The sequence below is a fragment of the Tenrec ecaudatus genome, chromosome 18 (assembly GCF_050624435.1).
Source record: "Tenrec ecaudatus isolate mTenEca1 chromosome 18, mTenEca1.hap1, whole genome shotgun sequence".
NCBI classification, from domain to species: Eukaryota; Metazoa; Chordata; class Mammalia; order Afrosoricida; family Tenrecidae; genus Tenrec; species Tenrec ecaudatus.
The window spans coordinates 29,783,506-29,810,436 of record NC_134547.1 but is presented as its reverse complement, the minus strand read 5'-3'; the positions used below and the strand labels follow the sequence as shown (position 1 = coordinate 29,810,436).

General features: G+C 44.4%; 1 protein-coding gene and 1 long non-coding RNA gene across 3 annotated transcripts in view; one reads left to right on the top strand and one right to left on the bottom strand.

Moving 5' to 3' along the window:
* Positions 1 to 258: 258 nt before the first annotated feature.
* Positions 259 to 16,431, bottom strand: LOC142432499 (uncharacterized). Its single transcript, XR_012780900.1, has 3 exons — positions 15,923 to 16,431; positions 10,868 to 10,976; positions 259 to 1,568 (listed from the first exon to the last, which is right to left on the bottom strand). It is a non-coding gene; the product is annotated as an uncharacterized LOC142432499 (long non-coding RNA).
* Positions 16,432 to 16,543: 112 nt separating this feature from the next.
* The window catches only part of DPY19L3 (dpy-19 like C-mannosyltransferase 3), a 100,180-nt gene continuing 89,792 nt past the window's right edge, over positions 16,544 to 26,931 (top strand). For both annotated transcript variants that reach the window (XM_075536266.1, XM_075536265.1), the window contains exons 1-3: positions 16,544 to 16,695; positions 19,095 to 19,233; positions 22,887 to 23,020. In XM_075536266.1, the coding sequence (XP_075392381.1) occupies positions 19,131 to 19,233; positions 22,887 to 23,020 (237 nt within the window). In that variant the 5' untranslated portion in view covers positions 16,544 to 16,695; positions 19,095 to 19,130. The remainder of the gene's footprint in view (positions 16,696 to 19,094; positions 19,234 to 22,886; positions 23,021 to 26,931) is intronic.

Genomic DNA, 26,931 nt, shown 5'->3' with positions numbered 1-26,931 from the left:
CAACAGGAATGTCTGGTCAGATCACACATGACTGAGCAGGGTTTGGTTCTGGTGTACATAGGGTCACTATGAATCAACTGACCTAACAGCATCTAATATTTAGATACTACATAGATTTCTTCTAAACTGATAAGTGAAAATGTAAAATGAGAAAAGTCTGGCCTTACAGAAATGTAGAGAAGTTTCTGGTTTTGACTGGTGTCATGTGACAAGATGTACTTAGTGTGTTGTTTACATTAGAGAAGTCAAGTGACTGAACCAATGAAGAGCCCTCCATGTTTATCAACATGCAGTTGGTGTGCTGTGTTGGCAGAGGATGGACTTCATATCTCTGGTAGTAGTCTAATAAATGCATTGTTTAGTTTAATCATTGTAGCACTGTTGAAGCACTGGACTGCTACTCACAAGGTTCAAACCCACCAGCTGCTTTGCAGGTGAAAGGTGAGTCTCTCTTCCCATGAAGATTTATAGCCTTGGAAACTATATCAGGCTGCTGTGGGTCAGAATCAGTTGGATAGCAATGTGTTTGGTTTGGTTTTTATTTGGGTTAATCATTTGAATCATAAATTATTTGTAAGATTCTAACTGTAATCTTGATTTCCCCACCCCTCTAATAGTGAACAGTCAATCTTTAAATATTTTCCTCACAAAAGTAGAAGATAGCAAATCTTTAGCTTTGAAAATGCTTTTAAATGTAATTTGTATATTTGTTTTACGTAAAATATATAGTTCAGTGTGTGTGTGTGTGTATGTATACATATTCATACATATATGAAAAATGTAGCAGAGCTTGTCGACGTTGCCTGGGGTACTGCCTCAGTCAGCCGAATTCACGCCGTTTTACTTACTCTGTGTGTTCCACGCTTAGGTCACATGTACGCCAACCTGCAGAACCGGGCAGGAAGCGGGCGCGGGCTGTTGGACGCCTTCGAGTTGGTTCTGACTCACAGTGACCAAATGAGGCGCTGCCGATTCCTCGGCTGCTGAAAATGAGGACTTGAAGCCTTTGTCAATGCTGGTCACGGATCGCAGCCTTCTGTACGGTTTACAACTCGATGTAAAGAAGACCCAAATCCTAGCAAATGGACTAGTAGGTCACATGATAAACAGAAAAGACTGGAGTTGTCAAAGGATTTCATCTTGCTTGCTTGGATCCATAATTAATGCTCGTGGAAGCAGCAGTCAGAAGATCAAATGATGCATTGCGTTAGGTAAATCTGCATATTGCCTACTTAGTGTTGTCAAGCAAAAATACGACATTGGGGGCTAAGGTGTGCCTGACTCACACCATGGTATTTCTAATAAAGCAGGTGCTTCTACAGTAATACTTGGAAGGTACCAAGACTTTTTAAAAGACTTTACACACTAGATGGAGTTTTATTTACACACATCAGTAAATAATCTTTGGCCATAAGCTCAGACCCAACTTTTTCATCTTTCAGATTTCTCAGCTTTGTCCTTGGTTTAAAGAAATTTCTTTGCTGGTATCAGGAGACATCCAACATGCTTCTCAAGGTGAAGTGTGTTATCTTGAATGCAGGCACAATGGGAAACTGACCTAGAGAGACCTTCAACGAAACAGAACATGTTACTTGTTTTTCAGGTCTTTTCTTAGCCCTTGACACTTACTTGAAAGCTTCTTGTCACTTCAGTACACATCTCCAGGGTGGGGGTGTTTTTCTACCTACCATTTTAATAATTTTAGTATCCATATTTCAGACACAATGTGGCAACATTTTACCAAAATAAGCACATCAGTTCACATTTCTTGCTCTTCATTTACATCTGTAGCGTTTATTTTTAAATTCCATAGTTCCAACCATAAAAGGTGTTAGTTCTATTTCGAGCGTCTGAGAAAAGAGTACAACAGAACGATGTTCAAATACCAAGCTGTGTTTTTTCTTCCACAGCTAACATTCTTAAAAAAACTGGCTGAAATAATTGAACCGCTATGGGACCCAGTGGTTTTGCCTTAGTCTTTGCTCATGAAGTGCCTGGAGTGGGAGCACCTTGGTAAGCAGCATTGCCTCTGATGGCGCTACTGGAGTCCATGAAGAATATCACTGTCGCTTAAAAACTCCCTCCCTAAGCCAGGCTCCTTGTCTCAGTGCCCTGCTGGATTGACCCTGTGCTCCATCTTCATAGACTAGTACACAGGCTCCTGTGTTCTGTAGCCATATCTTAAAAATCACTTTGTAATTGCAACAGAAAAATGGTACCACAGTAGGTGCCTAGTGTACAGGTGCAGGGGTTTATGCTCATGACCTCCACTGATCGGGACAGAGTTTGGCTCTCCCTTTTTGTAACCTATTGGAGCACTCTTATAACCTCCATTTGTTAAATGTAAAATAGTGATATAAAACAGACGATTAAATGAAATAGAGAAAACTGTGGGAATTACCTAACAATATCAACATGACATGCAAGTAACACTTGAAGAGAATTCAAAAACCATTGAAGTAGTACGGACACAAGCTGCCAGAAATCTAAGATGGATTCAGAAGAGGACACACCAAAAAGATGTTTACTTGTATTTCCCTGCAAAATCATTTGACTGTGTACTTAATAAGCTGGATAATTTTGCAAAGAATGGCAATTCCCAAACATTTCACCGTGTGCATGCAGAACTTAGAGCAAGAGGCTGTGACTCAAACAGAACAAGGTTAAAAAGGAAGGTGTGCAATAGGGTTGTATGCTGTCACCATACTGCTCAGTCAGTATGCGGAGCTGATCATCTTGAGAAGCTGTACGACATGAAAAAGGATGCAACACTGGGATTAGAATAAGGCTTATTGTAGTAGCGACATATTCTCAATCAATTTGAGAGTATTATGAGTAAAGGGGTGGTGTCCAGCCTGTCAATCAGGTCTTAGCCAATAATGCCTCTGTGTGAGCGTGACCTTCTCATGAGGATTCTGGGAACTTCCTCTTTACCCCTGGAGTTGGCCAGACTCTCTGCCTTGGTCTTTCAGCTGGACAAGCCACAAGGAGCCACGCTGATGGCAGCCAGAACTCTGGCGATGCTTCCACTGCCACTGGCTCCACAGACTCCACCCACTGGCCTGTGATCTTCCTGCATTTGGCGTCATTGCATGTGTTGTGTGAGTCTGAAGAATCTATAGTATGGGACATACGGTTTATTATTGGACTTATAATCTTGATCTGGACTGGGCAGGAATGTTTTAATATACAGTTACTCTGGTTTATGTCTCTTACACATATACGAATGGCCATGAGTTTATTTCTCTAGTCAACCCGAACTAACACTTATTAACAAGCAGCAGGATGTGGATGGCACAACTTTGCTTGCTGAAAGTGAGGACTTGAAGCCCTTGTCAAATTGGAAGACTGCAGCCTTCAGTAGAGACTGCAATTTGGTGTAGAGAAAACTAAAATCCTCACAGCAATAGACAATATCATGGTAAATGAATTACAGACTGAAATTGTCAAAGATTTCACTTTACTTGGATCCACAATCAATGCTCATGGATATGGCTGTCAAGAAATCAAAGCACATATTGCATTGGGTGAATGTGCAGTGTTAAACAAGGAACTCATTTGGAGGACTAAGGTGTGCCTGACCCAAACCATGGAATTTCCATTCACCTCATATGCATATGAAAACTGGACAATGAATAAAAAAGACTGAAAGAACTGATACACTTGAATTACAGTACTGGCGAGGAATATGCAAAGTACTGCTGAAAGAACAAACATCTGTCTCGAAGTACAGCCAAATGCTCCTTAAAGGCAAGGGGATACCATTGAGTCAATGCCAACTCATAGCAACCCTAGAGGACAGGGTAGAACTGCCCCTGTGGGTTCCTGAAACTAGCTAGTCTGTGGGAACAGACTGCCCCATCTTTCTCCCTTGGAACCACTGGTAATTTTGAACTATCGACCTTGTGGTTAGCAACCCAATGTGTGACGACTATGCCTCCAGGGCTCCTAAGAGGTGATGACACTCGACTTACTATACTTTGAATGTGTTCTTCGGAGAGACCAGCCATGAGATTGGGTAAAGTATAGGGTCCGTGAGAAAAGGGGAGACCCTCAGGGAGACGAGTTGGCCCATTGGCTGCAACAATGGGCTCCAACATAACAATGGTGCTATGGCTCAGGACACACTACACAGCGTCGCTATAGGTTGGGACTGGCTCTGGTTCCTCACAACATAAAGTATCCATGTTTCTGACTCAGTCCTGCACAGTGCTGGGTTCTAAACCTTCGTAAGCCACGCGGCCTTGAGCAAGGCAATCAACCTTTTCTTTCTGCACCGCCGTTTCTTCGTCCCCCGCCCCCGCCCCAGGGTTGCTGTAAATTAGTGTGCATGTAGATTAAGGGTCTAGCCATGTAGGAACCAGATGGTTGCTAGTCTAGTTTGAAGGAGCCCTGGTGTTGTGTGTCTGGGTTGACTGGAGAAACAAATTCATTAGACACTTGTGTATAAGAAAGAGCTTTATATCAAAGCGTAATTGTATATTAAAACAGCCCAGTCCAGATCAAGTCCATAAGTCTGATATTAGCCCATATGTCCAATACCAGTCTATAAACTCCTCTTCAGACTCATGCAACACATGCAGTGATACCAAATGCAGGAAGATCACAGGCCTGTAGGTGGAAAATCTTGTGGATCCAGTGGCAGTGGAAGCACCTCAGTATTGGTGTGGATTTTCACGTGGCTCCTCCAGCTCCAGCGCTCTGGCTGGGATCAGCATGGCTCAATGTGTCTTGTCAATAGGAATGCCTCATAGGGAGAGTGTGTCCTGCCTCCAAAGAGGAAGACAGGAGCTCCCAGAATCCTCAGGAGAAGGCCATGCCCACACCGAAGCCTCATTGGCTATGACCTGATTGACTGTCTAGATTCCACTCCTTCACTCAAGTTGACAGGAGGTTATGTAACTGCCATACCTGGTATCACACTCTGCAGTGATTATGAGTTGGGTTGTTAACCTCATGGTCAACAGTTCAGACCCCCAGTCAACACTGGTTTGATGGGGGGGTAGCGGGCAGTGATATAAGACTGGCTGCCCCCGGAAAGATTTGTATCTCGGAAACCCAATATAGGGTTGCTATGAGTCGGAATCAACCTGATAGCAGTAGGTTTGAGTTCTGTTTGTTTGTTCCAGTTTGAGCTGCCCCTGTGGGTTTCTGAGGCTATTTCCTTACATAAGTAGAAAGCCTTATTTCTTCCTTGAACCGGTCTGGTAGTTTCAAACTGCAGACCTGACACTACCAGCCCAAAGTGAACAACTTGGAGAAAAAAAAAAAAGCCATAAGGCTTCCTTTTTGCAAATAACAGGGCTTCAAGCCAGAATGGAACCCAAACCTACCTACCTCATTTTTGGTATTTTTTTGTTTGCTTATATTGGGGTTTATTCAGATGTGTTTTGTCATTGGGGTAGCCCTCTTGAATTTTTGTTTTTCTGTCTTCCAGTAGATGAAACCCAGGATTGATGAGTCTACAGTACCAGCAAGTAGAATAAGGGTTTCTGGGGGCGATCAGGGGGTAGGGGTGGAGAATGGGGTTGGTAAAAAGGGAACTGATGTCAAGGAGTTCAAGAAGGAAAAGGATGTTTTGATTCTGAAACTGCTTGTGGTCGCAATTGTTACAATCCTGCTTGATCTATCTGTATTAACTCCCAATAAAATGATTTTGGGGAAACATACATGTATATTTGACACAGTGAAATCAGAAGCTGAACTGAACACTTAACTTTCACATCACTTTTTGGCTCAAAGGTCATTTTCAGTTGTACTCAACCAGGGAACCACTGATGGTTGGTTTTTATCTGGCGACCATGCAGGCCGACTGCTCCTTGGGCACGTGGTTGGTCAGGGTAGTTCACTGTTTTGGTAACGGACATGCCGCAGCCCCATGGTCAGTCAGAGTTGGCTGTTCCTCTCAATGCTCGGCCTCTTCTCGTCATCACAAGCTCTGCCTGCCGCGCTGAGTCACGCTCAGCACGGAGAAACCGCGTGGGCAGAACCCGGAGCTGGCTCGATGCCACTGGGTGCTGAACACGAGTCGCGTGCACCAAAGTTTGTCAGGTGAGTGTAAAGGTTGTCAGCATCCATGCACCTGTTAGAAGTGTCACATTTCAACTCAAGAATTGAAAAAGCGTGTCTGATTGTTTTCGGATGCTCCCATTCAGCTTTGCTTGCAATGTACTGTCACGCATTGTTTGTACTATGTCTTAAACGTGTTATCTCACAATCGAAATGCTAACATGCACCAGCATGTAGCGGGAATAGAAACGACTTTTGCCATTGTGACAGTTCGTTATTGCACTGAAAGCAATGGGATGGCATCATATATGAAGTGAGATTTCCCTTCAAAAGGAGCTAGATAATAAGTATATGAGAATGTAAAGTGCGACTAGGAGTGGAAGGAATCAGAAACCCCAGCGAATGTAAGTCGAAGTAATTTTGGGTTTTCTGCCATCCTAATGGTACATGGCTAGAAGCATTTTCATATACGTACTGGCTCTCAGGAGCCCTGGAGGCACAGCGGGCTATGCAGAGCTGCTAACCACAAGAACCATTGAGGGAGTTTATGGTGCCAACCTGGACGATAAACACATGTGGGGTTAATGGACGGGCCGAGGGATAAATGGCTTGGTCAGCCTCGCCTTTCTAGTTCTTGGGTCTCTTGCTTTGTGATGGTCACAACAGGGTGCAACTGCCTTAGCCAGTTCCCTGCTTCAGCTGGCAAGACTCACTTCCTGCAAGACATCCCTAAGCAGAAGCCGTATGGACCTACCCTGATGCAGCCCCGGGTGCTGGAGCAGCTATGCAGAGACTCCTGCCAATGCCAAGATGCTTACACGTTCACGGTGTCATAGTGTGTGTTTTGTGAGATGGAGGAGGACTTTGTGGATTGGTGTTGGACATATGGGTTCATGTTGTTACTTGTGGGCTTGGGCAGCACTGGGTTGGGATGTTTTCTTGATGCACACTTAGCCTTCATTTAAAACTCTCTCTTATACACGAGTTTCTGTGGGTTTGTTTCTCTAAAATTCCCAGACTCACACCATATTTCGAACCAGCCGGCACTTGAAGAGAAAAGATGAGGCTTCTACTGGAGAGATTTAAAGCCTCAGAAACCCCAAGAGGCATTTCTATCCTGCCCTATTCTGGCTCGCTATGAGTCAGAATCGATTCCATAGCATTGAACTTGGTCTGGGTAGTGCAATGGGTTAAGCAATGGGCTGCTAAACATAAGGTCAGCACTTCAAATTCACCAGCTGCTTGGGAGAAAGTTGAAGTTGTCTATTTCTGTAAAGATGTACATTTCAGAAGCCCTCAGCGTCGTTCTGCATCAGAATCCACTGGATGGCAGTTGATTTGTTTGACTGGTTGTTATTCATTCTGACAAATGTATTTATGCATTCGTTTTCTGTTATCCAAATCTAACACATTGAAGTACTGGAAGTATTTGTAACCATACTGTAACACAGTAAATATTAAATATGCCCTCATGTTAATATGACTTCTTATCCCTTGAATTCAGGGATAGGACAAATCAGGAGACAATTCATGTTGAACATTTCTGAAACATGAAAAGATGGAAAATAAGAAGCACATGTGAAATCTGTAACAGATACAGTCAAAGAACTTGCAGCAAACTCTGAAAGTCCCTGAAGTGCCAGCACACAGATGAGGGCAGTGCAAACTCAACCAAGAAGGCAGGGAACCCAACTATTGCTGCTTCAATTGGTCAGTTTTTCAATACTTCAGTGAAGTGTCACCTCATGTGCCCTTAAAACTCAGCTCCAAAATTAGTAGTAATCTAGAGAAAAGAAAAATATCTTTCAAAGTAGATGTTGCCAGTAGACTGAATCAGTCAATTCTAGGAATTAACGGGCAATGTCTATAAGCTGGTAAGATACATCTGTCGACACTGGAAATTAAAGAATTAGAAACCAGAGCTCTTAGAAATACTGTGTACTCAAATCCAGAGAAGTACAGTATTGATTTCCATTTATTGTGTAATCATATGTAATGGCTCTAATATGTTTGTGCTTATTAGCTCAGAAATGAAAATGGAATTGAATGACAAATGCTGGCAAACTAACTTGAGAGACCCCATCTTGCTACCTTCACTCTGACTCCTGGCAAGTTTTCTAGAACAGAGTGACTAGTATAAAATGTTCTGAATACACTTCAATTTGTAATAAGATGTAATAAAGCAGGCTGAACTGGGAAAATGTTTAGGAGAAAGCCATGGATTTATTTGGCTACTTCACATTCTAACATTGTCTACCAAATTCTCAGAAAAGAATAGAAGGAAGCTCGCACTGGATTGTACAACAAGATGGGTCCATGTCGACACCTGTTAGAAACCTTCCTAGCATGCAAGCAACCTTCTCTGCAATGTACTACCTCAGCGTAATATCAATGGTACTGGTACAGTGGCAGATGAGCAAACTTTCAAGTTAATTTTGGAAACCTTAAAAGATGACAAAGTGTTGGGAGGATGTTGGGACGGTGAGGGAGAAATGGAGAACAGATTACAAGGATCTACATGTAACCTCCTCCCTGGTGGACAGACAGCGAACTGGGTGAAGGGAGACATCAGACGGTGTAAGATATGACAAGATAATAATTTCTAAATTATCAAGTGTTCATGAAGGACGGGGGAGTGGGGGAGGAAGGGGGAAAATGAGGAGCTCAAGGAGAAAGCAAATGTTTTGAGATTGATCAGGGAAACAAGTGTACAAAAGTGTATGTGTGGATTGTGATAAGAGTTGTACAAGCCCCCAGTAAAATGATTAAAAATTATTTTTTTAAAGATGGAAAAGTGAACAATTAACCATGAATGATGTTTTCTCTAGGTGGGTGGTAATTCATCTACAATTAAGAACAAACACTTGATTGTACAGTTGAAAATACCTTGACTGAAAATTTTCAGGAAAAATATGGGGGAGGGAGGGGAGGATAAAAGAGGAGCTGATCCCAAGGGCTCAAGAGAAAGTAAATGTCTAGAAAAGAATGATGCCAACATATGTAAAATGATGCATGATATAATTGATGTATGGATTGTTATAAGAGCCCCAGTAAAATAATCTTTTAATTAAAAAATGTCAGGGACAGTGATTGAAAATGATAGTGTGTCAAAAGCAATTTATCTAGCTCCTCTTTATCAGATTCGAATGCGTTTGCGCTTAGAAGTGACAACCATATTACATTGTGAAACCATTTGTAGAAATAAGGAATCTGGAAAGGGGCAATGGTGAAAGTATAACAGACACAGGGGAGCCGATCCTCAGCAACTGCTGGCTTCAAATGATGTTGATGAAATCAAAGTATCTGCCCCAGTGCAAGCGTTACATTGAAATCACCTCTACTGTTATGCCTGACTCACTGTGAACAAGTTTTGATGGTGGACAAAAAGTGGAGAATAACTCGTTCTTGAGTTCGGGGGAGGAAACTGCTCACCATCCCCCACTCCCAGGGAATTGAGCTTGTTCTGGGTGCACCAGCTATGCAGGCTGGGGTTGAGGGAGCTTCCTCGGGTTTGAGTTGCATCTTGGGAGGCAACAGGGATGCCTTAAATCTTAAATGACAACTTATTAGGGGGCTTTCTCTTAATTAGGTGTAAGTATGGTTTATTACTATGATGTTTTCTTAATGAACTGTGTAATTGTATATGAATCAAACCTGTGTATAATGAAGTGTTTGAGTCATGTTATGGGAATTCTTCAGTGTAGAACTGGGGTGGAATATTTTATTTTGCATTGCTTTTATGTAAGGAGCCCTGGTGACACAGTGGTTAAAGCATTCTGCTACCAATCAAAAGGTCTGGGATTCAAAGCCAACCATCACTTCTTGGGGGATAAGAAGGCAGGGAGCGGTGGCAGTCAGCTTCCACACAGAAATGCAGCCTCGGCAACCTCATGGGCACTTCTGCTTCCACCTAGGGTGCTAGGAGTCGGAATCAACCTCACAGTTATGGGATTTGCCTCCATGCGCTGATCTATCAGGTATGATAGCACACTTTATATTTCTAGTATTTTGTGAATGAGGTGTAAATTTTATGTGACTTAAGTTTTACCAGTGTTACCTTTATCAACATTAAGTTTATTTCCAGGTGTATTTTATAGTATTGAGATTCCACAGCAGCACTGAGTCATTTAAAAATAATATTGTGATAAAGCATGCTTAACATACTATATAAATATTAATCAGCATTGTACTTCTCTGAATTTGAGTACACTATTTAGAAGACCCATGTAGGCTAATTCTTCCATTCCCGGTGTCAACAGATTGTTTTACCAGCTTGTAGAAAATACACATTGATTCCAAAATATTCATTTTTTTGTGAACTTCTTGAAGCCTCTTCCAGATTATGTTGTTGACACTAGTTTTTTGAGGTTGCAGCAGCCCTACCTGTTTCATACTGAAGCCTAAAGTTAATCTTTCTTGTCCCCCCCTCTATTTGTGTAGTGAAGCCCGTGGGAGCTGAAATGTTCGTGTGTGGTGCTATTACTGTATTAAGTATCTTAAGATGAAACTGCCTCAAATTTGCTAGCTTAAAACATCCCGCATTTATTATCCTCGGAGTTTCCTTGCATCAAGTACTAGCAAATGGCCGGGGTGGGCAGTCTGGGCTCAGGCTCGCACATGCCAAGTCATCTGCAGGCTGGCTTGGAGCAGGTGGATCTAAGCCAAGGTGGCTCATCCACCTGGCTGCAGAGGTTGATGGTGAGAGGAGGCCCTCTCCCCTCCCCCACGTGGGTTTCTCCACAGGTTGATTGAGTGGCCTTATACATAATATGACTGGCTTCCCTCGACATAGGCAAAATCCAAATGAGGCTACAACTCAAACTGGAATGCCTTTCATACTCAACTGCCACACACTCACCTCCACAGTATCTACTGGTCACACCAGAACCCCCAGGCTGCAGTGTGAAGAGAAAGGTGGGCAGACAGGATTGTGTCAGCTGAGATGTAAAGGCTGCAGAGCGGTTCATCTTGGGGCAAGAATTTGAAAGAAAATGAGTATTAATAGGAAGCAGAGATGAGGCTAGAAAGGTCAACGCAGTAGGCCTAGCAAACTCTGTTCAGGAATCGGATTCTCATGGGGAAGCCACAGAAGGGTTTGTATCCTGGCACGATCACTGGTCACTGCATGAAGGGCGAGTTGAGCAGACGTGGGGAGGGAGTGTAAAGAAATCTGTTTGGTTACTGAAATGATCCACCAGCAAAGTGGTACTTGGATCAGGATGGGAGCAACAGAACTGTAGGAAGCTGAGAAAGCTGCACAATATGGAGGCAGGTGCCACAGAGAGCACTGCCTGGCTGAATGAATGAATGACTGCACAATATGGAGGCAGGTGCCAAAGAGAGAGCTGGCTGGCTGGCTGAATGAATGAATGACTGCACAATATGAAGGCAGATGCCAAAGACAGCGCTGCCTGGCTGAATGAATGAATGAATGACACCACAGGGAGGAATCAAGACTAAGCTTTTTGATTAGCGTGATCAGGTAAAGGAAGCAACTAGGAAAAGCCAGCTTGGGAATTGGCAGAAGTTTCATTTTTAACAAGGAAACGTCCAGTAGGCAGTGGGCATATGGGACATGGAGGCAAGAAGACATACCTGGACCTAAAAACGTAGACATCGTTGTGTCAGTGAACCAGATAATCATTGATTTGTTAGAGGAAGCCCCGCCCCCTAAAAAAACTCCATTGCTATCTAATGGATTCCAACCCCACAAGTAAAAGTGCTCGACAGGCTGGCCAAAACTGCCAATCTGTTTTGCCAGCTCTCATGTACATCACATTTTTTTTTCAGCCAAGTTCACATGCAGCTCCCCTCTGGCCAGTGACTCACCCTGCCTTCCTCTCCCACTCTTGGTAACCACCAGACTCATTTGGTTAGAAAACCTTTTCTTTACTTTTTACCATAGTGGTTTCATACAACCTTTGTTCTTTTATGATGGGCTAATGCACTCACTACCCTCCAGGTTCATCCATGTTACGATGAGGTATCTCACCGGTTCATGATCATCGAATTGTGTTGTCAGCTTGTTTGCTCATTCTTCCACTGATGAGCACTTTAGGGTGTTTCTCTCTTTTGTGAATGTTATATCTCTTGTCAGTGTTGTACTGCACACGGCTGCATTTATCTATTGATAATATCTAGATGTATACCATGTAGAGGAATTCCTGTGTCATATGGTATTTCTAGGAGGCCTGGTGGCAGAGTGGTTATGAGTTGGGCTGTAACCATAAAGTCTGCAGTTTGAAACCACGAGCTGCACTGTGTGAGAAAGACACATCTTCCTGTTCCCATAAAGAGTTACAGTCGACCCTGGCCTAGAGGGTGGCTGAGAGTGGGGATAGACTCGATCGCAGTGAGCTTTGAGATGGTCATTTGAGACCCAATATTTTGAGGATATGCCATCAGTTTCCCCAGAGTGAGACAATTTCTTAAGGAAAAACCCCTCTAGCACCTAGGGAAAAAAATCTTAAGGATCAATTCACATATGTATTAAGGACTCAGTTTATATAAGGCACCTCAGCATTAAAATAAAAAAGACTACATAATCCCTGCCCCCAAGTCCGTAATATGAAAAGGATCAGACACCAACAAACATGCTGTGTAACATGACAACACCTGAGCAAACAGCTGACCTTGGCGTTATTCAAACCACCAGCAGATGGCCCAGTCTGTTTTCAGAAAATGTCTGTGCTTGTGGTTAAAAGCAAGACATACCAAGGAAGAAACTCCCGACTTAGGTGACCAGAAATGAGTTCCTGGACGAAGTCCGTGGGATCTGCCCTACCTCAGTGAGCAAGATTGTCACTGGGAAGATGGTTCCTTATTGGGACTGGGACTCGGTTACCATGATTAGCAGGGTCTGCTTAGGAATGAAAGGTTTTCTTTCGCTCTGCTTTTCAGTGTGACTAATGAATTACCAGCAGGAGAAAAATGGGGCTTTTTATTCCTGTACATAGTTACAGCCTCAGAAACTCACAGGGACAGTTTTATCCAGTCCTGTAGGCATAGACTCAAGGGCAGTGGGTAAAGAATTCACATACCTCCTTGTATTGCTTTACTCTGCTTTCCAAATTGAAGGTTCTTCGTGATTCTGATATGGTTAGGTTTGTGTCAACTTGGCTGGGCCAAGGTTCACAGTATTTTGCCAGTAATTCTCCATGATGGGATCTAACACAATGCAATCAACTCTATGACATTATGAGCAGCCAGCAGCTGTGGTAGGGCGCAGCCCCCTTGATCGTGTCACAGGCTTGTGATACATTTGGAAGAACGACTGGGGCTCTGTGGCCTGCTCTTTTTTAAGCAGATACTGTGGGAAAATTTCAATTCTGTTAGATCTAGATCCTGTATCTGGTTTGTTGTCCTCCTGCCACATTGCCTGCCAATCCCAGGAGCCATTAGTGAACTTCTGATGTTGGATTCATCCTCCTTTGCATCTACTAGGCTATGGTCTTCCTGCTTACTCCACTCCCACAGCTACATGAGTCAGGAGAAACTTCAACCTACTGTCTGATCCTCGGATTTGGACTGAACGTGCACACTTCTAGAACTGTGTCTTTTCTTGACAGCTTTCTATAGACATATGTATATATAAGCATTACTGGTTTTGCTTCTCTAGAGAAGCTAACCCATCTCTCACACATTTGCCTAGAGCTAGTCTTGAAACAAAAACAAAAATTCACTGTCATCAAGTAGATTCAGACTCAGCATAGCACTATAGGATAGAGTAGAATACAGGAGCAGGCAGCCCCATCTTTCTCCTAGAGGGCTTGGTGGGTTCGATCACAGCCTACTATGTTACCAGGACTGCTTGGGCAAGTTTATAGGGTGCTATTTTTCCTATAGCATGTGCTCAAAAACATAGGTCTCTGTGTCACATTTGGGTCAATTCTCAAAATATTTCAAATGTTTTCACAATGCTATTGCACTTACCCTGTAAACATAAGTAGACGGGTGTTTTATATGTACTGGGAAACATGGTGTGTGACTCGCTATATTGTGATACTTTGTTGCAGAGGTCTGTAACTGAACTACCAACTTTCTGAGGCCTACCTATGAACAGCATAGTCCCTCCCTTCAAAAAGGCCAATCATATGGCTTCAACTCAACTCAATGCCCTCGAGTTGATGATGGCTCATAGTGACCCTACAGGTTAGAACTGCCCCTGTGAGTTTCTGGGAGTAGAAAGCCACATCTTTCTCCAGAGGAGCATCTGGCAGTTTTGATCTGCTAACCTGGAGGATGACAGCCCAATTCATAAGCACTATGCCAACAGGGATCCTACAATATGCTCTAAGGGATCAACACCAGGATTTATTAGGCATTAGAGAGATACCCAAAGGGAAGATCATCAGTTTGTATAAGTGAAAACTTCAAATTTCAGAAAATTGGTCCTGATGTGGAACAGAGAAAGGATAAAAAACAAAGAAATTACAATAAAATCATTGCTCACTTGGTTTTTGATTGAGAACAAAAGACAACATTTGCCACCCAGTTGATTCCAACGCATAGTGATCCTATAGGGCAGGGCAAAGCCTTTGGGGTTCCCCTTTTGGGTTTCTGAGAATTTACATCTTTATGGGAACAGCCAGCCTCACTGTTTTATCAAGCCGCTGGTAAGTTCGAACCACAGACCTAGTGGTTGGCAGCTCAGAAGGACCCATTTATACATTCAGGACTCCTGAGATCCCAAAAGGGAGGGCTGAAGAACAGCAAAAGGCCTCCAGTGGACACCAATGCTTAGATAGGTTTCCTTGTGCTACGTAATTTACAGCCATAACAGCAGAATGCTTACAATGTACCTTCAGAACAGGTTATAAAAATGTCTTAGTAAACTACTTAATAGTTTGGTGGTTAAAAACAAAACAACTCTAAGGCTCCTTTAGACAATGCTGTGCTTAAGTGAAATTTTGGTCATTTGAAAAATTTAAGCATTGAAGGTCCTACATTTCTTTCTTTTTTTTTGGGGGGGGGGGGTCCTACATTTCTTAATGAAATTTGTTCCTAAATTCTAAACATGAAAGGCCTTATTACACCAACATACATGTTTCAAAATACCTATATGTGTCATCCACTCAATGGTGGTGAGTTTGGTTTGCTTTTTGCGCAATTAACACAGCCAGCTACAGGTGCTCATCCAAATTTGCTTTGATTTGGCTAAGCAAACATTTAGTCAAAGACAGAGTGGAGAATGAAAACTCTGTTTAAAAGTATCACAAGATCTCGAACCTGCCTTGACGTTAATTCCGATTACCCAACTCGCTGGCAGTGCCAGCTCAAGCCAGTCCTAAAGGTAGAACTTGCCCCTGTGAATTTCCACGAATGTAATTCTTTTTTTTTTTTACATTAAAAAATCATTTTATTGGGGACTCTTACCACAATCCTTACATACATTGTATCAAGGACATTTATACATATGTTGTTATCATTTTCAAAACATTTTCTTTCTACTTGAGTCCTTGGTATCAGCTAATTTTCCCCTCCCTCCCTCATGAACCCTTGATAATTTATATTTTGTCATGTCTTACACTGACCGATGTCTCCCTTCACCCACTTATCTGTTGTTTGTCTCCATGGGAGTGGGTTATATGTCCATCATTGCGATCGGTTCCCCTTTTCTCCCCCCTTCCCCTCTGGTATCTCTATTCTCATTATTGGTCCTGAGGGGGTTTATCTGTCCTGGATCCCCTGTTTCCAGCTCTTATCTGTAACCGTGTACATCCTCTGGTCTAGCCAGATTTGTAAGGTAGAATTGTGGTCATGATAGCGGGGGGTGGGAAGAAGCATTAAAGAACTAGAGGAAAAGTTGTGTGTTTAATTCAAGTTTTCGCCTTTAGTTTGGTTTTGAGACAGACTAGCATTCAAAACTACACGTTCTTTAAGAAGAAAATAGCACTTTTGTGCCCAGTCTCACCTAAGTGTGGAGTTCTCTCTGTGGGTACACAGTAGGGCCCTCACACAGGCCGTCGCCGAACGAATTACAAGTCAGGTTCAGGAGGCGTCGCGAGGTGTGTTTGCCAGGACCCAGGAGAGGGTCCTCAGGCCCTAAAGTTCAGAAACTTCCCTCCAGGGTGTGCTCAGCGAACCCCGCATCAAACAGCGCAGATGTATGCGGGGCGGGGGCGGGCGGACAGGAAAGGCTTTTCATTTTAAAGAACAGACCGCCCCGCGGCCCGAGACCTCCCGTGGCTCCTAAGCTAAGCCCTCATCTCCTCCAGCCTCAGGGCCGCGCTGTGACTCGGGCTCCCCGCCGTCGACCCACGGCAACCCGCCATTCACTGGAGCAACAGCACCCCTTCTCCCCGGGCCCCACCATCTGCCGGGGCGAGAAAGCCTCCGCGTCTCGGGGGACTACGGCTGCAGCTGCGGGGGAAACCCAGGTCGGGGTACCCCGCGGGCCCAGGACGCGAGAACGAGGACCAGCCTTCCATCAGCGGAAGTGCGCTGCTTCCTTCCGGCTGGCGCCGCACGAGACGGGGCGGGGCGCCGCGAGAGGGGGCGGGGCCCGTCCTTGATGGACGGCTCCCAGGGCCAATGGCGCGGACGCGGCGGCCCGGCCTCTCTGGCGCGCCCCTTCCTCGGGGCTGCTGAAGGCCCTGAACCCCCTCATTTCCACGGTGTCGCGCTGAGCCGCTCCGGTGCTCTTCCTCCGTGGCTTACTGGCCGCCGTGCGGCGCGGGAACGAAGGTCAGTGCGCTCTCGCTTCCCCGCCGCCCGGCCTCCGTCTGCGCCCGCGGGCCGCCGAGAGGACCGCGGGTCTGCCGCGGCACGGCGGGCCGGGGCGGCGGGAGCGGGCGCTGGGGCGCGAGGGCGCCCCCCGGCGGGCGTCCCCTCTGGGCTGCCTGCCCGGTGGCGTTTCGCGGGCTCCCGGGAGCCGTCGGGGCGTCCGCTGTGGCCCGAGCGCAGGAACGCCCTCGGCGGCCCCGGGCTCGAACGCGTGAGTCGGGAAGTTTGCAGAATTGCATTGCCGGGCGGTCGGCGTGGCGAGCCCGGCCCGGGACCTCGGCGGGGCCGGGGGAGGCTGGGCGGCCGCGTGACGAACTTGCTCGGTGCCGCCTCCCGCGCGCGGGCGCTGCCGAGGCCGCAGGTGTGGGGCGGCGGCAGGAGAGGCCCCGGGCTGGGGCGCCGTGCCTGCCACGCTGCGTTCTGACCTGTTAGCTCGCGCTCCGGCTGCCTCTGAAGCAGGAACTTTTTGTCCCCTTGTTCGTGGGCTTGTCGGAAGTGGCACGCACGAATTCCTGGACTTTCTCGGCCTTGGGCCGCTAGCAAGACTGAAGTGCGCGTTTGTGCAACTCCTCTCCCCCTTCACGAAGCAGGCCCTTCGGGGACTACCCCATCATCGCCCGCAGGGCCCCTGGGCTCACGCTCGTTTTCCTTGCCTTTTCCTCCATTGGACGCTTTTGAAGACTCAGCATCTTGTGCTGAAGTCTGTTTGCCTCCCCACGTTTATTTTGGGCACGAATGAATGAATGATCTCAGGTTGGTTTGTGCCTTTCCCTAGCACGAAGGCTTTCCCTTCCCTAATTCCATAGTGTCCAAACAATGGTGTCAGGCTGTGGGGCTGGGTGGGCCAAACTCGGGCAAAAATACTGTTCATTATTCGAGGGAAGCAGCTTGCAGTGGGGGACTGTACCCAGCCAAGTCACCACCACCGCTCAGCGGCCTCCCACTTGCTGCTTCCAAACAAGGCTCCTGCTCCCTGTGGTTACTCCCACTGTGGCGCCCCCGCAGCCTGATGGCACCCACTCCCTGCTCCGGCCCCGCGGCCCACCCCATCACCACTGAGGCTTTTTTTTTTTCAGGTGGTAATTGTTTTAAGGAACAGTTACGAACATTTAGCTAGCTGAGACCAAGTGATAGTTACTGTCCTTCAAAATCAGGCGGCTGGGAAATTTGCTATTGAATTCTTCCCACAGAATCCAGTGTGTGGGAGATGCAGAATAAAGAAAAAACCCACTGCCTATAGAAAAGAAGCCTGGGTGGCATAGCAGGTTATGCATTGGGCTGGTAGCAGAGAAGTCAGCAGTTCAAACCCACCAGCTGCTCTGTGGGAGAAAGATGAGGCTTTCTGCCCCCTTAAAAATGTACAGCTTCCGAAACCCACGGGGCTGGTGGGGGGCAGTTCTGCCATGGCCTATAGTAGCAGTTCTCAACCTGTGGGTCACGACCCCTTCATAGGGGCCGCCCGATTCGTAACAGTAGCAAAATTACAGTTATGAAGTAGCAACGAAAATAACTTTCCGGTTGGGGTCACCACAACATGAAGACCTGTATTAAAGGGTCGCTGCTGCATTAGGAAGGTTGAGAACCACTGTCCTATGGGGTTGCTATGAGTTGGAATTGATTTAATGGTGCTGAGTTTGGGATGGAAGCTCCATCAAACTCTAAATGACATGATGTGGACAATTGCATAAAGACCGCCGTGGTCGGGAGAAGAAGACCCCAGAGCATCCAGGGAGGGCCAGCTGTGAACCTGTTGCTCTATAATAGGCTTTCCCAACTCCTGGTCCCCCGTGCCAGTCACTCACTCTGCCTCCTCTCACAGTGACCCTGTAGGACCAAGAAGAACTGCCTTGGGGGGGTTTCAGAGACTGCCGGTTTTAACTGGAGCAGAAAGCCCAGTCTCTCTCCCACATAGTGACTGGTGGGTTTAAACTACTGACGTTTTGGTGAGCAACTCAACTCTACCCCACTACAACACTCACCAAGGTTCTTTCCACCTCCTGGTCATGCCTGCCACCTTGCAGACACTTGTAAACATGCTCTTGTGGAAGATTGATCTAATATCTTGAGTTTAAGGAGCCCTGGTGGCGTATAGGTTACACAATGTGCTGCTTACCACAAGGTGAGTAGTTCAGACCCACGGGGGCAGTTCTGCCCTGTCCTGTTGGGTCACCATGAGTCTGAAATGACTGCGAAAAAGAGAGAGTGTTATGCATGTCTTCCTATAGGGTTGCTATGAGTCAGAGTTGATTTAGTGGTTTTCTTGTTCTTCAAGAAAACAGCTTGAATTTAGTCCGTGTGGCTTGGGGGTGGGGAGTGGGTACTGACATGTGGGTGGGCCTTTGATTCCTCTGTTGCTGCAGGAGGGCTTGGAAGGACAATGCATGTAAGTCTTTGACATGATGTCCGTCCGGCAAAGAAAAGGAATAAAAACCACAGATGTCTGTGAGGACGCTCCTGCACAAGAAGAAGATGTGAAGTTGGAAAGTAAACTGCCATCTGGTACGTGATTGAAAGGAAAGCAGCATTTGGGATTGCTTGTATCTCCGCACAGTAAAATCTCACATGCCAATGGGACACAGACGTTGGGAAGCTGACAGCTGAGGAAACTGTTCCTGTGTCCAGATGTTGGGTTTTTACAATCACTTAGATTATTTTGGCTTTAAAGGTACAATTAATAAAAGGCTTTGATTAGCTTCTCCTTAGTCTGGCCATTAGTGATGGTCACACTCCTCTGAACTTTTGACTGTCTACATTAATGCTTTGCCCTTCAATCCAGCTTTTAGTCTATTTCTAATTTTTTCTTGTTTATATACACCGTGCATATTAGCCTTACATTAGATGAGTTTTTGATTTCATTAAAGTATTCAAACATGAATCAAAATGTTTTTATTATTTTCATTCAAATTCTGGAAGCTTCACCTTTGCTTTATTTTGGTGAAAAAAATAGCCAGAATTTGGTAAATTGTTTATATAATACTGAAAAGTCTTGCTAAGTTTTCCTCAAATGGCACTGAGTACCATTTCCTGAGTAGCTTTCTGAAGCCTGATCAGGATCTAAAGGAGCCCTAGTGGGATAGTGTATTATAAATTATGCTGCTAACCCCAAGGTGCGCTGTTCAAAACCACCAGCTGTTTGCTGGAAAAAGGTGAGGCTCTCTGCTCCCTTAGCAATTTACAGTCTCAGAAACCCACAGGCTCTGCTCCACCTCCTAGGTAGCTGTCAGTCAGAATTGACTCAGCGGCATTTGAGTTTGAGTCCGTCAGAAGTGTTAAGGGTAAGCCCGAAGATTTGTATGTCCATTTGCAAGCCCTTTTGGATACCTGATAGAATTTGTTTGGATTGTAGCCATGTTCATTCTTGTCTGCATTAGTAATTTGGAGAAACATTGGGTAAAAGGAAACCTGTGGGTGGGATCATCATGCCATCCAACCTGGCTATTAGCCGTGATGCACTTTAGGCACATACAGTACTTTCTGGAAAATATGCACAATGTAAACTCAAGTGTGTTCTCCTTTTAAGTAGACCATAATTTAGGGATTGCTGAAATCAGTATTCATTCTGGAAACTGAGTGAGGGAAAGCGTGAAGGCAAAAGAAGTCCCACCGTTTAACCCGCCCATCGCGAGGCAGCCACATGATTTTCCCTCCAAATGTGGTTTGTTCTCTGCACACCGTGCCACAAGCCTTCATCTGTACGCTTGAGATCCTTTCCTCCTGTAACGCAAACACACCCTAAGTTAGTAGACCCATTAAGACTTTTAAATTGTGGCACAAATAGAGATAGCAAAGCATTTTCCATTTAACACTTTTGTATGCGTAATTCACCGATGGTAATTATTTATCATATTGTGCAGCCAACACTACTATGCTAGTTGAAATTTCTCTCTTCCCCTTAACAGAAACTCGGTCCCCCTCTTTCACGCTTAATAATCACTAATTCATGTTGGTCTCTACCTTTGCCAAGAAATCCTGATGACATGATGGGTTAGCCATTGAGGTGCCAACCCACCAGTGTCAGTGCTTGGGAGAAAAAGAAGGCGGCTTGCTGCCATAAAAATTTACTCACTGAAACCCCTGTCTGGTCACTGCAAGATGGAATTGATGCAGTAGCAGTAAGTTTGGATTACATTTGTCAATTCTAGATATTTCATACAAGTGGGGTTATTCAGTATTTGTGTGTGTGTAACTAATTCAGTAAATGCATATTTAAAATATTGTCACACTTTACTCAATTGATGTATGTATGGATTATGAGAAGAGTTGTATGAGCCCCAATAAAATGATTTATTAGTAAAATAAAATATTGTCACTCACTAGATAGACAGGTAGTTGCCATTGAGTTGACCCCAACCCATGGTGGCCTTGTATACAGCAGGATGAAGCATCTCCTTGTGTATCAGCCTGAGGATGGCCAGCATGGCCAGGTCCACTGTGTGGCTCCTCTGATCCATCTCACTGAAGGCTCCCTTCTCTCCTTGACTCTCCATTTCACCAACGTTTCTGTAGCTTTCAAGGCTGTAAATTTTCTTACAAACAAGTTGGATGATGTTGTGTTGTTATTTTTGGTTTCCAATGGTTCATTTTCAGAAAAGGCTTGCCAGACCTTTCTTACTAGTCTTAGGCTGGAAGTTCCACTGCACCTGTCCGGCAGGATGACTCTACAGGTACTTGAGGTACTGGTGGCTTAACTTCTGGCATCGCAGCAATGTCAACCCCACAGTTCAATAAACTGACAGAGGAGCTGTAGCTGTGATTCTTAATACCTATGGCTTCAGCATGATTGATTTAACTGACTCCTATTTAAACTCCCTGCCACAAAGTCCATTCAGAGTAACCCTATCGGACAGAGTAGAACCTCCCCAGTGGGTTTCCAAGGCTGTAAATCTTGACAGGAGCCAGAAAGCCTCATTTTTCTCCCTTGAAGTGGCTGCTGAGTTCAAGCTGCTGACCTTTGGGTTAGCAGGCAAACTCATCATCACTCTACCACTGGGCTCCTTCATTGTGGTAACTATCCTGAGGCCAAGTGCTTGTTAAAATTTTAATGGTTTCCTAGGAGTATATGCCTAGACTTGAAATTACTGCTCCTGTTGTGTGTTCATTTTAGTGGGTTTTATTCTCTGTTAACACGTTGCCTTCCAGAAAGGCATAGTTTCTTATTCTACTTGCAGCATTTGAAAGATCTTCATTTTTTTAACTGTTACAAAAATAGGTTTTTTAGCATTTTTAGCTATCAAATTGCCCCCCCCCAAAGTAAAACCCACTGCTATTGAGTTGATTCTAAGTCATAGAGACCTGAAATGGCCCATAAGGTTTCTAAGATTAAATGTTTGTGCAACGATACTGCCACATCTTTCTTGCATGTAGTGGTAGTTGGGTTTGAACTGGCAACCTTTTGTTTAGCAACAGAATGCTTTAACTACTGTACCACCAGCCCTCCTTAAAATCGATCAGCAGCCACTGATAAAATTATGCCTCTTTGTTTTGAATTGCCTTTCCTTAACACCAATGAATTACTTGAATATTCTGTCTATCCTGCTCATTGGACATTTTTCTTTAGTGCATTGCTTATTCGTGTCCTTAATTATTTTCCATTGGAATATTAGTCTTTTTATTGTCATGAAAATACTGATCATGTGTCAAGGATTACTAGTGCTTTATTTATGTATATGTTAAAAATACTTTTTCCAGTTTACTTCTTCCTTTCGTTATGTATTGTCTTTGCTATATGTTTTTTTCCCTTAAGTAATAAAATGTTTTGGGTACCTTTTATGAATAAACTGAAGATTATAAATAGATGCTCCAAAAGACAATTTACATCCTACACATGTAATTCATGCACTCCTGCATTTAACAAACTTCAAGGTAAGCTCTAATTGTTTGACTAAACTAACGTAGGCCTTCAGTATTAATGATAAATACTATACAGGACTTCTCACTTCTGGTTGGCAAAATGGGCAGCCCCACAGCGAGGCAAACTTTGGGGCAAAGCGCAAAGTGAGACAAAACATCTGTGGATTCAAAAGGAGTCCCTCTGCTGGGGGCAGGGAAAGCTTCGCCAGCGATTGGAACTTAGCGTATCCGCTCATCTGAAGTTGGATTCTTGAATTCTGCACCCTTTACTGACTCGAGTCTCTGTTCCAATTTCACAAAAGGTTGTACCAGTCGAAGATTATGGAAGATTCTGTCGTTTTCCATTGGTGGGACCATTGCCCTTCTCGTTGGACTGCTTACATCTGTCTACCTTGCCACTTTACATGAAAATGATTTATGGTTTTCTAACATTAAGGTATGGGGTTTTATGACTGCTGTATAATTTGCTTATCAGTGCTTTCCATTGCAAGTCATATAAATAAATGCAATCTTGCCACAAATAATCCAATCTTATTTTAAAACAGCACATTAGAATTTTAATAATCAAGTGCACCTTCTGTATTTCATTAATGTATTGCAATTATGCAGCTTTTACTCTACAGCATAGTAATTGTCAACCTCTGGGTTGTGAAATTAGGTGGTCCAGTCAGTCACAGGGGTCACAGGTTAGCATTTGTTTTTGCTGAAGTCATAAAGAAGAGAAATACGCCAGACAGTACACCATTTATAGCAGAGTTGAGACTGTTTTGTGAAATGAGCCCTGGTGGCACCAATAATTAAGCACTTGTCAACCAACTGAGATTTCAGGGCTTCCAGCCCTCTAGCTGCATTGTGGGCAGGAAGGCCAGACAGTCCGATCCGTGAAGGAAGATGGAAACCATAGCGCATTGCCCTCAAGGTCACTTGACTCACCGTCACCCTGTGGAGCAGAATAGAACTCGTAGGGCTCCCAAGGGTGTGCATCTATCTATTTGGGTGCGGACTGCCTCATCTTCTCCAGTGGAGCAGCTAGAGATCTCAGACGGCCAATTCTTGGGCTAACAGTTGAGCACTCAAACACGGCACCGCCAGGGCTATTAGAAAACCCTGTGGGGCAGTCCTACCCCATCCTGTAGAGCAGTGGTTCTAATGCCGTGGCCCTTTCATAGTTCCTCATGTTGTGGTGACCCCCCAGCCATAAAAGTATTTTCATTGCTACTTCTTAACTAATCTTGCTACTGTTGTGAATCAGGCGACCCACAGGTTGAGAACCCCTGCTAAAGCGTGACTGAGTCAGAATTGACTTGCAGCAATGGGCTTTGGCTTATTTTTGTGCCGTTCCTTAAGAGTAGGAATCAGTTTGAGGGCACATAACCAACCATAGGTTTGTGCAGTCTGGTCACTGTGTGCAGTGTACCTTACTGCGGGTTGCAGTAGGCCAGACAAAGGAAACCCTGCTGCTCTGAACCATGGAATCTTCATCAGGCTCCAAAGACAAGTCTTGTAGTATCAGTCCATGACTTCCTAATACTCTTATGCAAATTGGTGTGTGCGTGCGTGCGCCCCTACCTTTTCATGAGGAAAGGAGTCATAACTTTCATCGCATTCTCAGAAGGGCTGGTGACTCATGACCTAGATTCCTGATTTTCATTCTTTCCCCCCCGTCTGTAAGTTTGTGTGTCTGTGAGTTCCTCTATCTTTCTTACGTTTCTGGAATCCCCCTGGGCTTTATTTCCATTTTCACAACTAGTAAGTATCTCACTAAAACAGGAGGACTTGTTTGCTGCCAGTGTTGCAATATATGCTTCTTCAAGAGTGTCTTGGTGTTTAACATTACTTTCTAACCCAAATTCACTGCAAAGACCAAAGCTTCAGAATCTAGGAGAACATTGAGATGAATTACTGCATTATCTAAGGGCAGTTCCCAAAAGTCTTCAAAAACTTTTTGCACTTTGGTTCTATTATTGAAAGGAGTCATCAAGGAGACAACTTTTAAAAGCCAACAAATTGAATGTATATAACTAACTTGGTGTGTTCGTTTGAAAACTCAGTAGTATTCCTTCGTGGAGCTCTTGGGTGGTACAGTTAGCACACTCACTGCTGACCAAGTCTGTGCCGTCACTGATGAAAGCTCAGCTCTCCCCAGCCTCACGGAGCGCAGTTCTGTTCTTCACGCTCACGGGCCGGCAGGGATCAGACTGACTTGATGGGGGCTGGTTTTCTGGCATTTTAGTGTTACTTCATAGGTATGATTACATCTGTGTATATACCCTGATACAGATTATTGTGGTACCAAGGAAAGATCATTCTTATATTTCAGTGAAGTTAGACTTTTTTTTAGCAAGAAAACATTTATATTACCAAAATCGCTTTATAAATTCAAGACATAAATTAAATACAAAAGGTGAGAAAGAACCAGCCAAGCTATGATTGGTGAGAACATTCTCTTTTCAGGTGTGTATGTGTGTGTGTTGTGAAGGTTTACACAACAGATCGTAGTTTTGTATTTAATAATTCATACATATTTTGACTCAACTCATCCACTGCAATCCCCTCAATGTAACATCATGTATACCACTTCTTTCCTGTGTGGCTTTCTATTCCTCCTCTTTTCCCAGCACTCTGAACTTGGCCTTCAGTAAATGCTGCCCTTTTGCTGTTAAATGCTTAATTGTTGTAATGCAGAGAGAGGTAAGTATAGTTTTAGATAGAAAAGATAAGAGTAGTTTAGGGTGTCCTACCATTCTGTTTCCAACCAGTAAGTTCAATTCCACATTTTTCTCCCACTCAATTCAGTGCCTTTTAATGTAATCCTTTTCAGAGCAGTTGCTAATGATAATTGCGCTGAGCACCATCTAGTTCTTCGGGTCTCAGGGTTGTGAAGACTGATGTTTGCATAGATTAATTATTAGATTAGTTCTTTTCATGTGACTTGATTTGGGTTGTTACTTTTTCCTCTGGATGGGGAGAACCAATGGTTGCACTTTAGATCACTGCTTGTGAGCCTATAGGGTCTCATCACTGCTCAAAGTAGGATGTAGAGCATTGTGAACTACATTAGGCCATTTGACCTTATTGTCTCCTAAGACTGGTCCTGATTCCCCCACCTCAGTAACTCATTCCCTTAAGGTAGGTATCTGGCTATGTCTACAAAGTTTTCATAACTTTGCCTACTGAACACTCCATCACATTCATGGATATGTTTGCAGTAAATGTCCATATAAAATATCATCTGTGGAACCTATATCTATTCATGGATATACTCCCACTCTCCCACCTGTTCAGCCTGCATGGCCATCCAAGCACCTACTGAGAGCTGCCCACTGTTGCAGCATTTCATATATAGCAGTGTGTGCCTCTGTTGCCTTTAACTCCTTAAACCTCCTCATGTTTTCCCCAACCTCCTTGTGTATTGCCTTCCCTTTCGTCCACGTTAGCACTCGTCTACCCAGAGCCGGTGACTTCCCTTCCTCCTCACATCCTGGTAATCATCAAAGAATGTTTCTTTCAGTGTGGGAGCCTTCTCTTCACTTTTTACAAGAGTGGTCTCATAAAATGTTTGCCTCTTTGTGGTTAACTAATTTCACTCAGTGTAGTGCCTTCCAGGTTCTTCTGTGCAATGAAACGTCACACAGATTCATCATTACTTAATGCTCCTTAGTTCTGCACTGTGTGTTTGTACCAAAGTATGTTTACCCATTCTCCCACTGTTGGACATTTGGGTTATTCCCATTGTTTTGCTGTTATGACTAGGGCTGTGATGGACATGAGTGTGCCTGTATCTATTCATGTCATGACTCTTAGGTCTCCAGGGGGATTGCTGGGTCATATACTCTTTCTGTTCCCAATTTTTGGAGGATGCACCATACCAATTTCCACAGTATTTGCCCCGGTTTACAGCCCCACCAGCAGTGTATGAGGGTTTCAGTCTGTCCACACCCTCACCAGATTTGTCATCTGATTTTTTAAAATTTTGCTATCCATGCCGAGTTGACTGGTTCTGTGAAAGCATTCTGAGGAGGGAGCCCTGAAATGACACACTGATTCACTGTTTGTGTAGAAGGGGCATGGATGGGTGGGCATGCCACTCACTGTGATAATACACACAATGGGAGGAGCGAGACAGGGAGTGACTAGTACAAGTGTGGTGTGTTGAAAGTCGTGAAACAGTCCAAGGAGGTACCAGGGGTAAGTCAGAAAATACTGCTACAAGATCATTGTTAGGTGCGATTGAGTTGGTTCCAACTCATGCGACCCTATGTACAGGAGAATGTTGGAAATGGACATTCTCCTGTTACCAGCTTGGGGGTGTCCAGTGGGTGAGGTGGTTTCAACACCAGGTAAAGT